Here is a 16904-nt window from a genome sequence, read left to right as displayed (position 1 = left end):
TGACAGAATCAGGAAAAATTGTTGATTACAAATATCTTTCAGACAATATGCTATTTCAGAAAATGACTATTTTACTCAATATTTTGAGTGGTATGTATTTTTTGTGCTTAAGAGTATCACATTGTTAGCTTGATTTCAAAAGATTTCAAACTTGATTTCAAAAGAGTTTGGCATTAGCATGTTGAAGGTTAGGACTCCATACAGGGGGAGACACAAAATGACAGAATCAGGAAAAATTGTTGATTACAAATATCTTTCAGACAATATGCTATTTCAGAAAATGACTATTTTACTCAATATTTTGAGTGGTATGTATTTTTTGTGCTTAAGAGTATCACATTGTTAGCTTGATTTCAAAAGATTTCATACTTGATTTCAAAAGAGTTTGGCATTAGCATGTTGAAGGTTAGGACTCTATACATATAAAAAGGCAGTTCAGTGGCTTTTGGAACAGTGTTATTTTAGTATTAGTTATATACTATTGTAGTATTAATTAATATTTTGAATTAGTTTTTATTTTTATATGTTCAGTGTTCTTTTTAATTATTATTTAGCTTTATTTTATTTTATTTCCGTTTTAGCAATTTTGATACTTCAAATTAAACTTACTTTATTTCAGTTATTTGCCAAGGCAACAATTCTTAATTTTTTTCATCTAAAATTTATATTTTATATCAGCTTTATTTCAATTAATGAAAACAATTTTTAATAATTTCAGTTAACAATAACACCTTTTAGAATGGAGTCAGTGAATGAAAAAGAAAAAGAATTCCCAAACGCCCTTACCTTTCTTTCTCAGCCATGACCTGTACAGGGCTGAGCTGGTTGCTCTTGTTGCCGGTGCCCAGCTGGCCGTAAGTGTTGGCCCCCCATGCATACAGTAGGCCCTCATCGGTCAGTGCTAGAGAATGAGCGTAACCTGATGCAATCTGTTAAAAAGTGACACAGTGACATGTTTTACAATTGTTCCACCCATTTACATTTTACATTTCATCGATATGGTCAAATGAGTTGTGTGGAAAAACGAAATGCTTGTTTCTTCACTGTCAATTCTTGTTGCGTTTATGTGCACTACTGTTCAAAGGTTTGGTCGGTACATTTTTTAAAAATGTTTTTAAAGTCTCTTATGCTCACCAAGCCTTTATTTGTTTGATTAGATCATACAGTAAAACAGTACTGTTAAATAATATTACAAATGAAAAGAACTCTTCTATTTTCATGTTTAAAATGTAATTTATTCCTGTCACATAACCCTTCAGAAATCATTCTGATATGCTGATTTGGTGCGCAACAAACATTTCTTATATTTTTGTGGAAAAATCAGTTTCAGGATTCTTTGATGAACAGTTATTTAGAAGAACAGCTTTCTTTTGGAATAGAAATCTTTTGTAAAACTATAAATGCCTTTACTGACACTTTTGATCAACTGCTTTTGAATTCTTACTAAATAAATGTATTACTTTCATTCAAACAATAATCTAATTGACCTCAATCATTTGAACGGTAGTATATATTACCATATTATTACATGTACAACTAATAATCTAAGAACATGGCAGATCTTCTGTTTCGTACCTGCACCACACAGAAGCCTTGTAACGCAATCAAACGACACGGTGTCAGCTGGTTCCCATTGTTGCCTAACCCTAGCTGGCCATTACCATTGTAACCCCAGCCATAAACCTGAAATGCACACACATTTCACCACTAACAAACAAGCAACACAGCTACAGTGAGAAATACAGCAAGACACCACACAAGCTCTAAATAGTCACTAGTCAACACAATATTTTACAAAGCACATTGCATATTTCCATAAACAGGAAGGTTATAAATGGTTAATTTCATCCCTTACCTCGCCATTATCCGCCACAGCCATGGATGAAGTCTGTCCACAGGCTATACTGACCATCACTTTGTTCTGCAGACAGTTGGACACCTTGCGGGGTGTGGGCTGGTTGGCGGTGGACCCTGAACCCACCTGACCACAGTTGTTGTAGCCCCACGCAAACACCTAGGACGACATACAATTAGCGGCCAAGTTAATTAGCAGGGACGTTAAGATAAAAATATTCCTTTATAAAAACACACGGCAGCCAATGTTTTTGTGTGAGCTACAGCTAGAACTTTTAATGAAGCTGAATATGAATTATTACCACAGACAAACACAGAGTGTTACACACGAGCTGATCTTAGTAGTCACAGTGAGAACAAAAGCCCTCACAGCTTAGCAAAAAAGATCACATGCTCCTTATTACCGCGAGCACAACGAGGCTAAGCAGATAACTATACTTGCTAAACAGATGAGGATAGACAGGAGGGTTTTGTCAAACCTAAATCCACCTAATACCCTTTAAAATGTAACCTACATATTTAACCCACTACTGAAGTGTTTCTAAAGAGACTGATAAAAGCGAAATTGTTACATGCAAAAGAAACGGGAAAGATTTTGTTTGGATTATGGGATTAGCATGTGACACAGAGCAATTTTAACAGAATTTTCTATATTTTGAAACTATTTGTTTAGTCCATGCCATCAGATTCACAGTATGTCATTAGTTTAACCCTAATTAATGGACATATCTGTGCACCAATAGGTTGATCTTGGCATTTTAACCAATAGGCAGTGTTTTAAATCAACCACAATGGAAGAAATTTGACTTAAAAATACCTCCATGTGAGAAACACAGCTGAATCAGTCTGTGGTCCACTAAAGCCTCTAACTCTCTTACCCCAAATAAAAGAGTACATCTCAGAGAAATACTTCTTTAAAAGAGACATTCTGGGATAAACAACTTATTATGCGGTCCTTTTTTGTCTGTCTTATAAAGCAAATTCGCCAACAGTGGCATTGCTAGTCTAGCATATGTTCTACCTTTCATATGTTCTGCTGTTTTTAATCAATTTGAACTGGTTTATATTCCTTTTTGGGGCAAGGCTGGATTATTTCTAAATGTAATAATAAAATGTGACATATATTAATGCAACTCATCTGTGATTTTTCAATTGTATTGTTGAGAGAAAACTAATCAATATTTGGTTAAATGTCCAATCTCTTATGTATGGAAGCCCATTTCCACCACAAATGAAAAATAATTATCATTTACCAAAACATGATTTGGCATAATTATTACAAACATTTATGAGAAACTAAGTCATGTTTATGAGATAAAAGGTCAAATTTATGAGAAATGCAGAAATGTTATGTCAAATGCATAAACGTTAATGAATGCGTTCATGACCTCAAGGTTACATTATTGTAATGCTTTATTGGGTGGTTGTTCTGCACGCTTAACAAAAAAAATCCAGCTGGTCCAAAATGCAGCAGCTAGAGTTCTTACTAGAACCAGGAAGATTAGCCTGGTTCTGTCAACTCACTGGCACTGGCTCCCTACTGAACATCGTATACATTTTAAAATCTTGCTAATTAATTATAAAGCCCTGAATGGTTTAGCTCCTCAATACTTGCGTGAGCTCATATCACATTATAGTCCTTCACATCAGCTGCGATCTCAAAACTCTTGCTATTTGATAATACCTAGAATATCAAAATCAACCACAGCCGCAGATCCTTGTCCTATTTAGCGCCTAAAATCTGGAACAGTCTGCCTAGCGTTGTTCGGGAGGCAGACACACTCTGTCAGTTTAAATCTAGATTAAAGACCCATCTTTTTAACCTGGCATACACCTAATACACTATCACATATCTATAACTCAAATCCATTAAAGGATTTTTAGGCTGCATTAATTAGGTCAACCAGAATCGAGAATACTTTCCATAACACCAGATGCATTCGCTACATCATAAGAAAAATGGCATCTGTGCTAATATTAGTCTGTTTCATTCTTATTCCGAGGTCACCGTAGCCATACGGATCCAGTCTGTATCCAGACCAGACCTAGAGACGACCTCTACAGCCCTGAATGTCAGCAGAGACCATGTCAACTAGATGAGCCCCAGAGACAGATCCCCTGCGAAGACCGCGTCAACTAGACGACCATCGGCACAAGACCACGGGAACCAGACAAGTCCTCTGTGTTACAGACTGGAATTAAACCACGCCATGCTGGTTTCGTCTGGCCCCCCGACTGAGCCTGGTTTCTCCCAAGGTTTTTTCTGTTTCTATCACCGATGGAGTTTTGGTTCCTTGCCGCTGTCGCCTTTGGCTTGCTTAGTTGGGGACGCTTGACTGACTGATTGCACAGACACTACTGGAAGAGAGCTGAACTGGATGATGACATCACTGAATCATCAATGTTATTGGTCTCTCGCATTACTGACAAACTATTTTCCTGTTTGACACTGTAAAGCTGCTTTGACACAATCTGTATTGTATAAAGCGCTATGCAAATAAAGGTTTAAAAAAAAGATACAATTCTAAATTATGACATTAGACATAACGAATAAAAAGTTAATCATAAAGCCAATTTTGACAAAAAAATGTCATAATTTGCCATAAAGCAAAGCATTTACCAAAGTGGCGCAAATAGGCTTCCATACTCAATTGAAATGTGACGAAAAACTGTTCCCAAGCCTCACCTCACCCTCATGGGTTAGAGCCAAAGAGTGGTGAGAACCACAGGCAACTTCAGTCACTCTCTTGTTCTGCAGGTTAGTAGACACCAAAACAGGAGACACACCTTGATTGGTCGTCACATTGCCCAACTGACTGTATCCATTATGCCCCCATACATACAACTCCCCCTCTGTAAAGAGAAGAAAGGACTTTGAATAAGGCAATAGTATCAAATACATACCCATTACTATGTTTAAACATTTAAATAGAACTGTAATGTATCCAGACAGGCAAGTGATTTCACATTATGCCTCTACTTTAACTATAGGCAAAGCCACAAAATACTTTCAGTTTACATAGAATATAGGAATTCAAGCTTGTACTTACCTTCTGTAGCGAGCAGAACATGAGGGCCACTGCCATAGCTCAAACTAACCAGCTTCTTCCCAGTCAGACAGTCCAGCTTTTTAGGAACAATTGTGCTCTGACTGTCTCCAGTGCCCAGGCAATTACTGCAGTTCAAACCCAACACGTACACCTGTGTCAGGACATCCAGATTAGTTTTCATATGAAGGTACAGAAGCCCCTCGTGAACCTTTATTCTGTCAATACAAATGACTAAAACAGGCCATGTAAGCTTACACCACCAAGACTCACACAGACAAAGAAGATACTATCAGTTTCTTGATCAGCTTACTTCGTCATCGTGGGTGATATAGATGGCCTCATTCGCAGATGTTCCGAAGATGCATGCCTGTCGTATGGAGGCGAGCTCCTGTGCACTCAAGAGGGTGAAGAGAGGCCACTTACTCACATCCACCATGGCAACACTCCTTTGTAAGAGCAGGGGATGGGGTTTGGAGACAAGAAGATACCTGCTGTGTGTGCCTTGGAAACTGGACACATACACTATCACTCAAAAGTTTGGAATAATTAAGATTTTGAAATGTTTTCGAAAAGACTCTCACGCTCTCATGCATTCATTTGATCAAAAATACATTAAAAACAGTAATATATAATAATATAACAATTTTAAAAACTGTTTTCTGTTTTAATATATTTTAAAATATAATGTATTCCTGTGATGACAAAGCTGAATTTTCAGCATCATTACTCCAGTCTTCAGCGTCAAATGATTCTTCAGAAAACATTCTGATATGCTGATTTGCTGCTCAGCTCAATTATTATTTCAAGATCAACCTGAGGTAAATTGCCTTAACAAGGATGTCAGATGACCACTGCACTTGATTTGATATTATATCCCATGATACCACAGCTCACAACAATTTACACAACACACTTGCAATAATATACAGAAAGGTTTTTGTGTGTGGAACAGCACTGAACTGATGGGTCACAAAGCCTATTTGTCTGTTGTTTTGTCACTAAAACATTTCGGTGCAGTCCTTTATAACGGACCAACTGCTAAAACTCACTAGTTACAGCTTTCATTGCATCTGTCACTTTTACAGCTGCTCAGGGATCAGTCACGACCGTGTAGCAAAATCTACAGTAAAAACAAAAGTAAACAGAAGACTGCACTGTCTGCTAGTGTGTAATGTGCACGTGAAAGAAATCGCTAAATCAGCAGGGTTGGTTTAAACATATCTTCTTGCAGGCTCGCGTTACTGTACGTATAAGCAAACTCAGTTAGCCTGACAGCTACTGCATCGCTCCATCAGGACATGAGAGACTCAGACTACAGGAAAAAAAACGGTTTTCACCAAGACAACGCCACAAAACCTACCTAGTAACTACAGGAGTTTGGGACCATGCAATTAGCGAGTTATCCAGTACCTCTAGTAGCCTGTGGCGCCAGCAGTATGTCCACGGGAGCGCGTTCACATCAGAGAGAAAACAAACTCACTTGTTTCCTGATCATGGTTGCTACGGTTCCATGAACGACTGCTCAACTGTCCAATCACAGACTGCTTTGTACGTCGCTCCTACTTCATGGATTGGTAGAAGCAGAACGCTGGAGATGGAGGGGGCGGGACTTTGCGGAATAAGGATGACAAAATACACGCGAGGAAAAATAAGGTGTAAAATAAGCCACATACATGATAATAATAATAGTAAATGTAAATAAATAAATAAATATAAATGTTAGGTCAAATGTAGGCCTACTTATTGAGTTCATGTTGAACTGTGCAAAACACTTGCTACTATTAAAGTGGGTTAGGATTAGTGGGTACCGTCGACAGTGTAATTATAGATGTAACTACAGAAATTAATTACATGAGTAACTGGTAACTACACGCAGGATTTTTGAAAAATATTAGCACAACGTACACAATTAGTTCATTATATCTATTGATTAATTTCAATGTTAGTATAGGTAAAGACACTTAATATAAAGTGGGTCCATTATTATTGATGTTATTATTATATTCTTCTGCTATTTTAGTAGTGCCACCCGTAGCAGCAGAAGAATACTGCTGAGGTAAAATCTTAGAATACAGAACATTTATATATTTTTTATATACGTTTACGCTTTTACCTTAGCAGTAATATTCATTCAAATAGATTCAAAATATTCGTTTTCATATTTTATACACATTATTGTCAAGTCATACAGGATCATTTGCATTATTCAGTTCGGTTTCTGGGATCCCCGAGCAGGCTGGCCCGCGTGTAAAGTTGACAAACCTGTTTTAAAATGTGGATCAACTAGTCGGGCTGAATTCACGGACAATCCTATATAGTTTCAGCTACATGTAGCCGGTCACACAGTGTCGCTTCTGCTTTGCATACGAACATAAAACGAAGAGTGCAATAAAGGACTCCGCCAAATGCCAGTCCGAACCTGCCGAGATACAGACAAGAGTCCGTAAGTTCAATCAGAAACGCGCCTTTCAAATCAGGATGGGCGCCATTAAGTCTAAACAATATAAACAGACTCCTCAGGTTCTCCTCATGGGCTTGGATACGGCTGGAAAATCTACTTTGCTGTACAGGCAGCAGCGTGGTGTGGTGATGGAGACCTCACCTACTGTGGGCTTCAATGTTGCGACTGTAGAGCTGGACAAGAAGACCTCACTGGCCGTGTGGGATGTTGGGGGACAAGGAACTATGAGGCCCAATTGGAAATACTACCTAGAGGGATGTAAGGTCCTGGTTTTCGTGGTGGACAGCAGTGATCATGCCAGGATGGGAGAAGCCCAGAAAGCCCTGAAGAAGATTCTGAGTAATGAGCATTTTAAAGGAGTTCCCCTGATGGTGCTGGCTAACAAAAAGGACCTGCCAAACTCTATGACTATTAGAGAGGTGTCTACATTGCTGGAGCTGGATAGTTGCACAGATCGAGTATGGGAGATCCAAGCTTGCAGCGCCCTGAAGGGACTGGGTCTCCAACAAGCCTTTCTCTCTATAGCTAAGCTAATGCACAAAGCATAAGTAAGATACTAAGCTAACAACGGAATACAATAACAAGCAAAATGAAGAGGTTTGATCATGATACTATCATACTAAAACTAGACCTAGAATGTTGGGCAAATAATTGACTGATTTAACTACTGCACTACAACTACTTGTTCACAGTTGCTGTATATGCTGTAAATAGTATGTTTATTTTTTTTTACTTGTCTTCATGGTCTGCACTTCAAGTAATTACTGCAAACAACTTTTCCTTTGTAATTGAATGCCGTGTTGCTGTGATTTTTATGAGAATCCTGTCTTGTGATACATACATTTTGATATTGGAAAATTTATTGAGGGAAATTCATAGAAATTGGGTGCTTTTAAATGCAATTTCAGTCTTAGGTAACACTTTACGATAAGGTTCAATTTGTCAAATTTAGTTAACTACATTAGTTAACATGAACTAACAATGGAAATTTGTTAAATAATGTTAATGCCACTTTGTCATGATGCCATCATATACATCATGGATATTTTGATTTTGAAAAGCAGCTTATGCATTTTAGATCAAACATTGCCTTATCACAAATAGGTAAATTCATATTTAGACTCTTAATTTAGACTCAAATGGATTGGATATACATTACAACTTTATTTGGAAACTTTACGGAGTCGAATCAATAAGAAATGGGGTGATTTTAAATTCAATTTTTGTTTTATAGGCAACACTTTCCACATGTTCCATTTGTTAACATTAGTTACCATGAACTATCAATAGAAAATACATCTAAACATTTATCGATCTCAGTTAATGTTCATTTTCTGAAAGTTGTTTCTGTTAATATTAATGATTTGAGCTAACAATAAACAGTTGTATTTTTACTAACTTTAACAAAGATTTATAAATACTGTAACAAATGTATTGCTCATTGTTAGTTGACGTTTGTTAATGCATTATCTAATGTTAACTAATGGGACCTTATTGTAAAGTGTTCCCCTTTTATATTGTTTACACATGAAGCTGTAGTGAAATTACAATGCCTAAATTGTGCAATAAACTAATCTTTGACATTGCAATGATGAAGTAATACCTTAAACCTTACATACCTTGTTCAGGCCTGCATATATAAGTGACTATGACCAAAATATAGCAGGCTAACCTGTTATGCTGTCATAACTTGGCAAGAAATTAGCTAACTCAATAGCACAGTCTATGTAAAAAAAGAAGCATGTGATGAAACATGAATTGACGTAACTATTTACAATATAATCTGGATCCAATTTGTGCTTTCTATCATACTGGATAAGGTAGTTTGGTAAGGGGAATTAGTAGGGAAGCTGGTCCTAGATCGGTGTAAAAAAAGCTAAATAAAGGATTTACTGTTTAGGTGTCATATGGCAGGAATGCAAATAATACTAGTAAAAGTCTGTTGCTATGAGTCAGTAGTTTGGTGTGAACTTCCTTTGTGTCTTTACCACTGCAATTATGCAAAGATATGCCGTAACAACTGTTCCTCTAATATTCTGTGTACGCAATAAATGTGTATAATACATCAACTGCAGTACATCCTCTCCACATCTCACTCTGTTGACTTTGAAAGGCTAATTATAACTGAGATAATTATATGCTTGATCACTGATGATCTGATTTTATCTGTTCTTCTTCTTTGGATACTGATGCATCCTTCTCAAATCCCTCCATGACTGCAAAAGGAGGAGTCCAGGCACCACCACCCAGATCCCATTGAAGAACAGCAGGTAGACCCACAGGTACAGCCAGTTGCTGGTGTTCAGGTTAGGGCTTCCGATTAGCCAGTCTGGACAGAAGGTCATCCAGCCCCCGTACAACTCACACACACATAGTGTGATCTGAACAAAGTGCCTGGTTCAGAAAGAAATGCGAGACATTTACACAAATGCATAAAACAGTGTTAAATATGAAGAACCCTAACTAATAAATAATTTTATTTTGCAGATTGTGGGATGGAGTTTGAATTGGAAATCAAAGCTGGATTATTGAGATTGTGGGGCAAAAAAAAAAAAGGTTAGAAATTTAAGAGAAAACATTGCGTTATCACAAATAGATCAAATCATATTTAGACTTTAATGAACCTCAAATGGATTGTATTTATATTTACACTTGCAGAATGAATAAGTTTGAAAACTGTTGCCTGATTTACCTGTAGTGTTTGTCTTTGATGATGGCGTAGACTAGAAGCAGGGCCAAAGTACCATCTAAAACCACTGTCAGAAGCTCCAGAGATACTATTGTCGGGTCAGAGTACAACCAGCGCTCATCTGCCTTGCCATATTCTTTCCCTGTTAAACATTAACATGCATTACATGTACAAGACAACAGAAAGCAGAAATGAACTTTTCAAGGTAAATGGACATTTAGGAGGTTTTGCATCTGCATTCAAGATGCACATAAATTGCTTCAGGAAGTAAGACATTCTGTAACTATTTGAGGTCCGGACTGGCAGAAAGTGGAGAGCCTCAAGGGAGCTGGAGGCAGCAGAGTCTAGGCCGGGTCACTTTTTCAGCTCTAGAAAGCAAACTTTTTAAAATTTGGCTTCCTAATATTTTCAGGACTGTGGAAACCCTGGTTTAAAAAAAAAACCTTTTTTTTGAAAACCCTATTTTTTTAGATTTAGTTTATTTTGAATGCTGTTTTTGTTTTAATTTAAATCGTTCCATCATCTTGAGGCCCCCTGGTTGAGAACTACTGATTTAAAGGGATAGATCACCCAGAAATTAAAATGTAATTTAATGTCTCAATATTTTACAAGGCTGTCAAGAACTATTGCCTAGTCTTGGATTATTTAGCAAGCAAGTCGTATAGAATAACTATGGTCACTGTATGTATTACAGCAAGTTTTGTGTTTCACAGAAAGAAAAAAAACATAACACACGTTGAAAATGATATTAGGGTGAATTTTTGGCTGAACTACTCCTTTAATATTACTACTGTTTAACGCAAGTCACATTACACAAAACCGAGCGCTTTCTAAATTGTTTTTGATTGTACAGAATCTCTTAAGTTCAATGAATGGACTTTGAAATTTGTACATCATACCTACCAACAAAATACCTATAATATATATATATATATTACCTGGAGATGACTTGACAAACACAAATAAACCATATATTGTGTATTGTCGCAATCATGTTTAAAGTCTTCATGTTTCCAAACGTTTCTGTTTTTCTGAAAACAACTGTTTTCATACAGCGATTGCTGGATGCTTTTGTCCATATTAGGAATTTCCTCATTCGACTTTCTGTGGAGAGCGCCCTCCGGCTTCGAGTATGAATGAAACATACACTGCACGGAGTGTTTAGCGCTCCGTGATGTTCATCTCGCCTTATTCTGGGTCCGAATAAAACATCAGATCATGCACAGACTATCCTGTCTCTTTGAATTTAAATCTATATTTATTCACACCGGCTCTTGAAAACCTCTATGCGAACACACTTGCTCGAAAAAGTGCGGGGGATTCTTGAAAACCTCTATGCGAACACACTTGCTCGAAAAAGTGCGGGGGACGAATTTACGTGATATTAAAAGTGGGGGGGACAAGTCCCCCGCGTCCCCCGCGTAATCTACGCCCCTGCAACAAACACCACTAGATGTCATCCTACTCTATCAGTCTTTTTTTCTTCTAACCAAATCAGTTCATTTCATTAGTGCAAATCACTTTACATTTGACTTTGTGTTGTAACCATAGACTGTAACACAGCATACTCACATAGCTCTGCCAATAGACCGTCAGAAGTTGCCACATTTCCAACAAGTGACATGTAGACGAAGGGTCCCTCCTGCACGGTCAAGCAGCCAGAGATGAGCAGAGAGTTACGAGCAGGTAAAACGTGAACGTTCCTGCATGCACCTTTGCACTTACCAGAGTAAAATGAACTATTGCGTCGTAAAACAACCACACGAGGACCCACCGATCAACAGCTGAACATTTATTCCCACATTTTTGCGCAAAAACAAACCCGACAGCAAACTGAGCCACACACGCGAGTAGAGAATAAACCGTTACTTTAGTGAAAAGTGCAGGTTCTTCGCCTTCTGCCATTATATTTGTAGTAACTTACTTCACTCGGTCTCAGGTCAGTGGCTGAATGACATATCCAAGGCCCAGGGCCCGCCCATGGTTCTAACGCGGGAGCTTTGCAGCCATAGGCTCACGCAGAACTCTCTCCACTTCGCCCGTCTACGTCACAGAGCAGAGTACGTTTTGGCGGCAAATTGTTTTATTCCACCAAGTACTTTTCTGCCATTATGTAATAATCATATTCAACGCCATAATATATGTAGACATCATAGAATTACCTGTCAAACGTACAAATATCCCATTTAAAAACGGCTAGGAACAGCATGAAAATATATCAACAGTAACATTTGCAATAGAGCTTTTCAGTCATGACGTCGATTTGTAGTCCACTGCAGAATTCTAATTCCAGCCATGGATGCCCTTAGGAATTTCATATGGTGAAAATGTTCGATTTAAGATTAAAGTTACTAATTTTGCTCTTCAATCTAAATTGCAATTTTTTTAAACCTACTTTGTAAAACCAACTTTCTAATAAGTTGGGAGCAAGTTGATCCCTCATGCACACAGGGACTCTCGTCCCCTATGGTAGTTGTAGTCCTTATGAAGCACATTGCATTTTTTTTTATTTTTATTCATACAGTGGTTTTAAATTTCATGTTTGAGGTATGACCGTCTCATTTATGTGTATTTAAGTTTCTTTAAATAATGTAAAGAAATAGATTATTAAAAGTCATGTCTCAAAAATGCTAGTTGTCTTCAACTTGATGGCCAGCAAATGTAAACACTGACCTTATAATGTGGACGCAGGTGACTGGTGTGTTTCCTGATTTAATTTATCTGATTTAATCTCTCTGTAAGCTCACAAGAAACAACATAGAGCATTGCACTTATTAGAAAAAGAGAGAAAAAGACTTCTGAATAGAAAAAGCCAAATTAAATACCAGAACAGGGACAAGAATTAAAGCTAACAGGTAAAAGAGAAGAGACACCAAAGCATCAGAAGGTCAATCATAAAAGAGCAATAAAAAGGATGGCTAACAGCAAGTTTATTTTGGTTAGGTTCATTGATACATAAAGCACGTCCTGAGGGAGTGATGAGTGAAAGATGTGTTGCCATAGACAGATAGGTTGAGAATTGTGGGTAATTGTGATCCATATGAAAAGAATGAGAAGGGAGCAAAATGGAAGTTAAGGGGATCAATTACAAGTCAGCCAGCAGACTAGAGGAGAATTTAATAAGAATTATACTATACTCCAGAGAACGTCTCATCGTAATGTCCAGAGATAGGCAGACATAACACCCAAAAGACCCCATATTATAAGCAGCTCCAATGCAACGTGGTAGGCATTATGAACCTTTTTTAGTTGCTTTGAAATGAAAAACAAAAGGCACAATGAATTTCAACTCATTCTTTATCTTTAATATGCACAGTTGAAAAAAAAAAAAAATACTGATGAGCCACCTTAAAGAAAAATTCAGTTCTAAAATTTATAAAAACATACAAACAATCAGAGGCCAAAATGCGATGTCGCTTTTTTAGATTTTTTTTTTTTCTTTAGCAAGTAAAAATCTTGCAACAAGCAATAAGCTTGTATCCATTTCTGATACAAGACAAAACTTCTTTAAAGTGGCTCGTTTTCTAGTTGTCTAGATAAGTTCATGAATTTCAAACCTGTTTTTTCTTTTTGTTCAACAATAATGGCTAATTCAAAAATCATCAGGGCTGCCTTCAGCTTCCTTACTGTCTTTTTCAGCAGTTTGCGGCCCAAACATAACTACTTTAGTTCAAATGCATTTTTCCCCATACACCCCTTTACAAGTTAATGCACAGGGAAAAATGAAGAAAAACAAAACATCCAGTCACAACAGTAAGTTTCCAAATTTTCCAGCCCATTTTCCATATAATGGCAATCATTTGCCATTACAAAACAAAAGTTAAAACAAAAAAGAACAAACAAAAATTACCCCTATTGGCTGTAAATCAATAATCACAATATTATTATTGTTCTGTAGCATCCCAACAATGTCTAGTGGACCTAAGTGTGGTAGCTTCGCATTATATACCTAAACAAGAAATATACTTTTATTTTAGTTGGTACAATTAGGCTTGGTAGCAAGTGAAATAAGATTAAAAACCAACTAAACAAAAAAAGGAACCACTATGTCACGGATCTCCTTTTCCCATTGCTTGTATAGTCAAAATTAAGCGAACATCGCTCTCCACTTACATTAAGCAATAAAACGGGAAAACCAAATGTGTGCGCGTAAGACTGGAAAAACTCCAAAAAGCGGAAGCTCTACTGATCAAAAAAAGAAAGAAAAAAAGAATTCACAATCCAATCACTGTTGCAAAGTTTCTTGTGGTTTTGACTACCAAGTGACGAAATGAACTGATTTAGTGAAAATATCCTCCATCCGGTTACAACTGGGGTTATCCCAATGAACTTATTACTATGGTTACAGACAGGAAGCAGAGAAGATGAATCCAGAAAATAAAAAGCGCTCCCAGAGCACCCTTTTTTAAGCAGAAAGACCAGTTAATGTTTTCTCAAAGAACTTCCAAAGGTTGGGGCAGCCCTTTAAAAGTCCTGGCCAAATTGACAAATCACATAGGATCCTCCTTTGACATGTCCGACAGTCCCACTGCAAACCAAAAAAGATCGGCACAATGAATGTCCAACTACACTATCGCTGCAGAAGTTCGAAAATGAGGGTGCTTGACTGTCTTAAATGAGATTTTCTCCATTCAAGTTTGTGTGATCTTCTGACGTGATTTTTTTCTTCATTATCTTCAGTGTTTTGTAAATATCCATCATTTCAGGATGAAGAAAAAGCAAGAACTGGTGGCGAGAATTTAAGTTCTGTTTGCACACCACATATTTAGAGACACTGCCTTCCCACATTTGAATAATATTCCATGGAATAACCCATTATAGGCTAGTTCACAGATTTCAGATGAATGAGGGAGGGGGTCCAAATGGCTTAACACAGTCAAGGCTGGACGTATTGAGTTGGGTGTCTGGCTGAGACTCTAAGATCATGACCAGAAATGCAACATTTTGAGGGAAGGACTTTCTTGGAAACAAAAGAAAATCCCTGCCTATATATTTCAGGAATATCTCTTTCTTTCATCTTCCTTGGCTGATATGATGGCTGGTACAACAACAGAAGTTCCTATTATTGTTCATGATCACCTATGTGTGTGTGTGTGAGTGAGTGAAAGAAAGAGCAAAATATATCTTTTTTTTTTTTTTTGGCAACTGCAGTATAATGAGTCTTGTTCTTTTTTTCTTCCATGTCTTGAGGTTGTTGAGATCCATCCATGTTTTGAGTGGCATTGAGACTCATATCCTTCAGTGCTAGTTTCTTCTGTGTGAGTGAGTGTCGTTTCTGAGCATGGTGATTGATTGTTTTTTCTGGTTAGTGAGTGGTTGGTAGGTGATGGGTCAGTAGGTGGCAGGGGCTGAGGAGCAGCTGGGAAACCCACCATTCTGAAGTTCGAAGCTCCGGTTGTCTAGAACTTGAACTCCTTGGTTTGTAGGTTGGAGGATGGATCAAAGTTAAACGTGCCTCCCTGGGTGGCCTCAGGAATCAGGCTGGGGTCCTCATCAATCTACAAGCCGAACCAGACATTATTAACCAGATATCCACTGATAATTCAAATCTAGAACAGAACCCCCAACAAATAAAGCCCACGAGCAACAACACATCCGTGCGTCAAGCACTATACAGAGAAACATGCCAAGAACCGAGAGATTGAGACTCACATCGTCTCCTGAAAAGTACTGATCGATGATTTCAAATGCAAGTTTATAGATGTCCTCATTTTCATGCTGCTGTAGGTTCTCAATTTTTTCCAATCCTGAAACACAGAAGCAAGATTACTGCTGATCTTTTTCTACAAAATAAGTAAAAACATCAGCGAATGTGCAGATGTGACCATTTTGGACTAATCTGCTGGTCATTTATCACAATACAACCAAAAGTGATGGTCTAAATTTAAAGACTACCCATTTCTATACTGTATGCATTACCTCCACACTCTTCAATGATCTCAGCAATTGTGCTGGCTTCCTCCCCAGCCATGATGAGGATGTTTTTCAGTCCATCGAGAACCACCTGGACCACCTGAGAGTCTTTCACTGAAAGCAGGTTGCAGAAGGGCGGGATCACGTTTTGCTGCACCAAGTACTCCACCTGCCAATTACATCAAAGTAACCAATGAACAAGCATGAAAAGGAAAGTGGCTCAGAATCAGAGATACATCTGGAATGGTTCATACCTGATCCTTTCTTCCACTTATTGTCAAGTTGCTAATGGCCCATGCAGCCTCCTTCTGTGTTCCAAAATCACCCTGTTTGGAAATGCCAAGACAAATCAGACATCAAATTAAAGATCAATCACTGTTTAGTTATTGAGTGTCTAAACTGGACTCATCAAAGAGTCTAGATTCAAGCTCTAGAATTGATTTCTGTTGCCATACAACAGATTATTAATAGTGAGAGAACATTAATAGTGAAATAATCATAATATGATTAAAATCGCGAAATGCCCTTAAACAATTACATAAACTGCAGAATGTTATGTTTTCTAATACACGCACGAATTGCATGTAGACTATTCAAACAGCACTGCACGAGCTCGCGGCAGTAGGGTTCAAAGTCCAAAGCGCAGTGTTAATAGTGTTACTCGTCAGCTGCTCAGTAACATTTATATCAATTTTTACAAGGCATGTGATAAGTGCAACAAACGTCTTCACAAATTCATAGTGAGAATCATTTGTTAACAAAAAGAAGCACTGAGGTCTTCCTGCGGGTTTCTGCCAAAATAAAAGTTGAGAAAAGGCAAGAACTCCATCAACATTAATAAATGTTATTATTGTAATTTTACGGTTGCTCTGTAAAAAAAATAAAAATAAAAAAACGAAAATAATAATGAAAATAATAATTACAACAGCTCTATTAA

At 37.5% G+C, this 16904-nt stretch overlaps 4 protein-coding genes across 11 annotated transcripts in view; 1 reads left to right on the top strand and 3 right to left on the bottom strand.

The window, feature by feature from the left end:
• Positions 1-7631, bottom strand: part of LOC107718354 (RCC1 and BTB domain-containing protein 1-like) — a 10901-nt gene extending 3270 nt beyond the window's left edge. The window contains exons 1-7 of one of the 7 annotated variants that reach the window (XM_016525443.1): positions 7614-7631; positions 5215-5405; positions 4905-5055; positions 4541-4707; positions 1856-2014; positions 1576-1683; positions 787-929 (exon numbers count right to left, since the gene is read on the bottom strand). In XM_016525443.1, coding sequence (XP_016380929.1) covers positions 787-929; positions 1576-1683; positions 1856-2014; positions 4541-4707; positions 4905-5055; positions 5215-5340 — 854 coding nt within the window. In that variant the 5' untranslated portion in view covers positions 5341-5405; positions 7614-7631. Of the gene's footprint in view, positions 1-786; positions 930-1575; positions 1684-1855; positions 2015-4540; positions 4708-4904; positions 5056-5214; positions 5414-6264; positions 6470-7613 lie in introns of those variants that run through there. The other 6 variants (XM_016525435.1, XM_016525428.1, XM_016525408.1 and 3 more) reach the window with 6 other exon arrangements.
• Positions 7199-9657, top strand: LOC107718406 (ADP-ribosylation factor-like protein 11). Of its 2 annotated transcripts, none has more exons than XM_016525467.1 (2): positions 7199-7962; positions 9591-9655. In XM_016525467.1, exon 1 carries the CDS (start codon positions 7383-7385, stop codon positions 7911-7913), a length of 531 nt encoding a protein of 176 aa, XP_016380953.1. In that variant the 5' UTR covers positions 7199-7382; the 3' UTR covers positions 7914-7962; positions 9591-9655. The 2 variants fall into 2 exon arrangements, with proteins under 2 accessions (XP_016380953.1, XP_016380962.1); XM_016525476.1 differs by having other exon boundaries at positions 7200-7913; positions 9591-9657.
• LOC107718395 (emopamil-binding protein-like) lies at positions 8808-12085 on the bottom strand. The gene is made up of 4 exons (XM_016525454.1): positions 11780-12085; positions 11627-11696; positions 10058-10196; positions 8808-9759 (listed from the first exon to the last, which is right to left on the bottom strand). Exons 1-4 carry the CDS (start codon positions 11957-11959, stop codon positions 9528-9530), a joined length of 621 nt encoding a protein of 206 aa, XP_016380940.1. The 5' UTR covers positions 11960-12085; the 3' UTR covers positions 8808-9527.
• An 882-nt stretch (positions 12086-12967) lies between these two features.
• The window catches only part of LOC107718343 (importin subunit alpha-4-like), an 18760-nt gene continuing 14823 nt past the window's right edge, over positions 12968-16904 (bottom strand). The window contains exons 14-17 of the mRNA XM_016525392.1: positions 16222-16293; positions 15974-16136; positions 15707-15801; positions 12968-15552 (exon numbers count right to left, since the gene is read on the bottom strand). Coding sequence (XP_016380878.1) covers positions 15454-15552; positions 15707-15801; positions 15974-16136; positions 16222-16293 — 429 coding nt within the window. The 3' untranslated portion in view covers positions 12968-15453. The remainder of the gene's footprint in view (positions 15553-15706; positions 15802-15973; positions 16137-16221; positions 16294-16904) is intronic.

This window comes from Sinocyclocheilus rhinocerous, unplaced genomic scaffold (assembly GCF_001515625.1).
Source record: "Sinocyclocheilus rhinocerous isolate Xijiao unplaced genomic scaffold, SAMN03320098_v1.1 scaffold1334, whole genome shotgun sequence".
NCBI classification, from domain to species: domain Eukaryota; kingdom Metazoa; phylum Chordata; class Actinopteri; order Cypriniformes; family Cyprinidae; genus Sinocyclocheilus; species Sinocyclocheilus rhinocerous.
The sequence above is the reverse complement of the archived record's forward strand: the minus strand, read 5'-3'. Positions and strand labels throughout refer to the sequence as shown.

Bases quoted from the DNA above. Each gene is read 5' to 3' on its own strand.
- LOC107718406 (XM_016525476.1), top strand. From the start codon at position 7,383: ATGGGCGCCATTAAGTCTAAACAATATAAACAGACTCCTCAGGTTCTC.
- LOC107718395 (XM_016525454.1), bottom strand. From the start codon at position 11,959: ATGGCAGAAGGCGAAGAACCTGCACTTTTCACTAAAGTAACGGTTTAT. The intron at 11,697-11,779 runs GTAAGTGCAAAG...TTGACCGTGCAG, and splicing joins CAATAGTTCATTTTACTCTG to GAGGGACCCTTCGTCTACAT. The intron at 9,760-10,057 runs GTAAATCAGGCA...TTTCTGAACCAG, and splicing joins ATCAAAGACAAACACTACAG to GCACTTTGTTCAGATCACAC.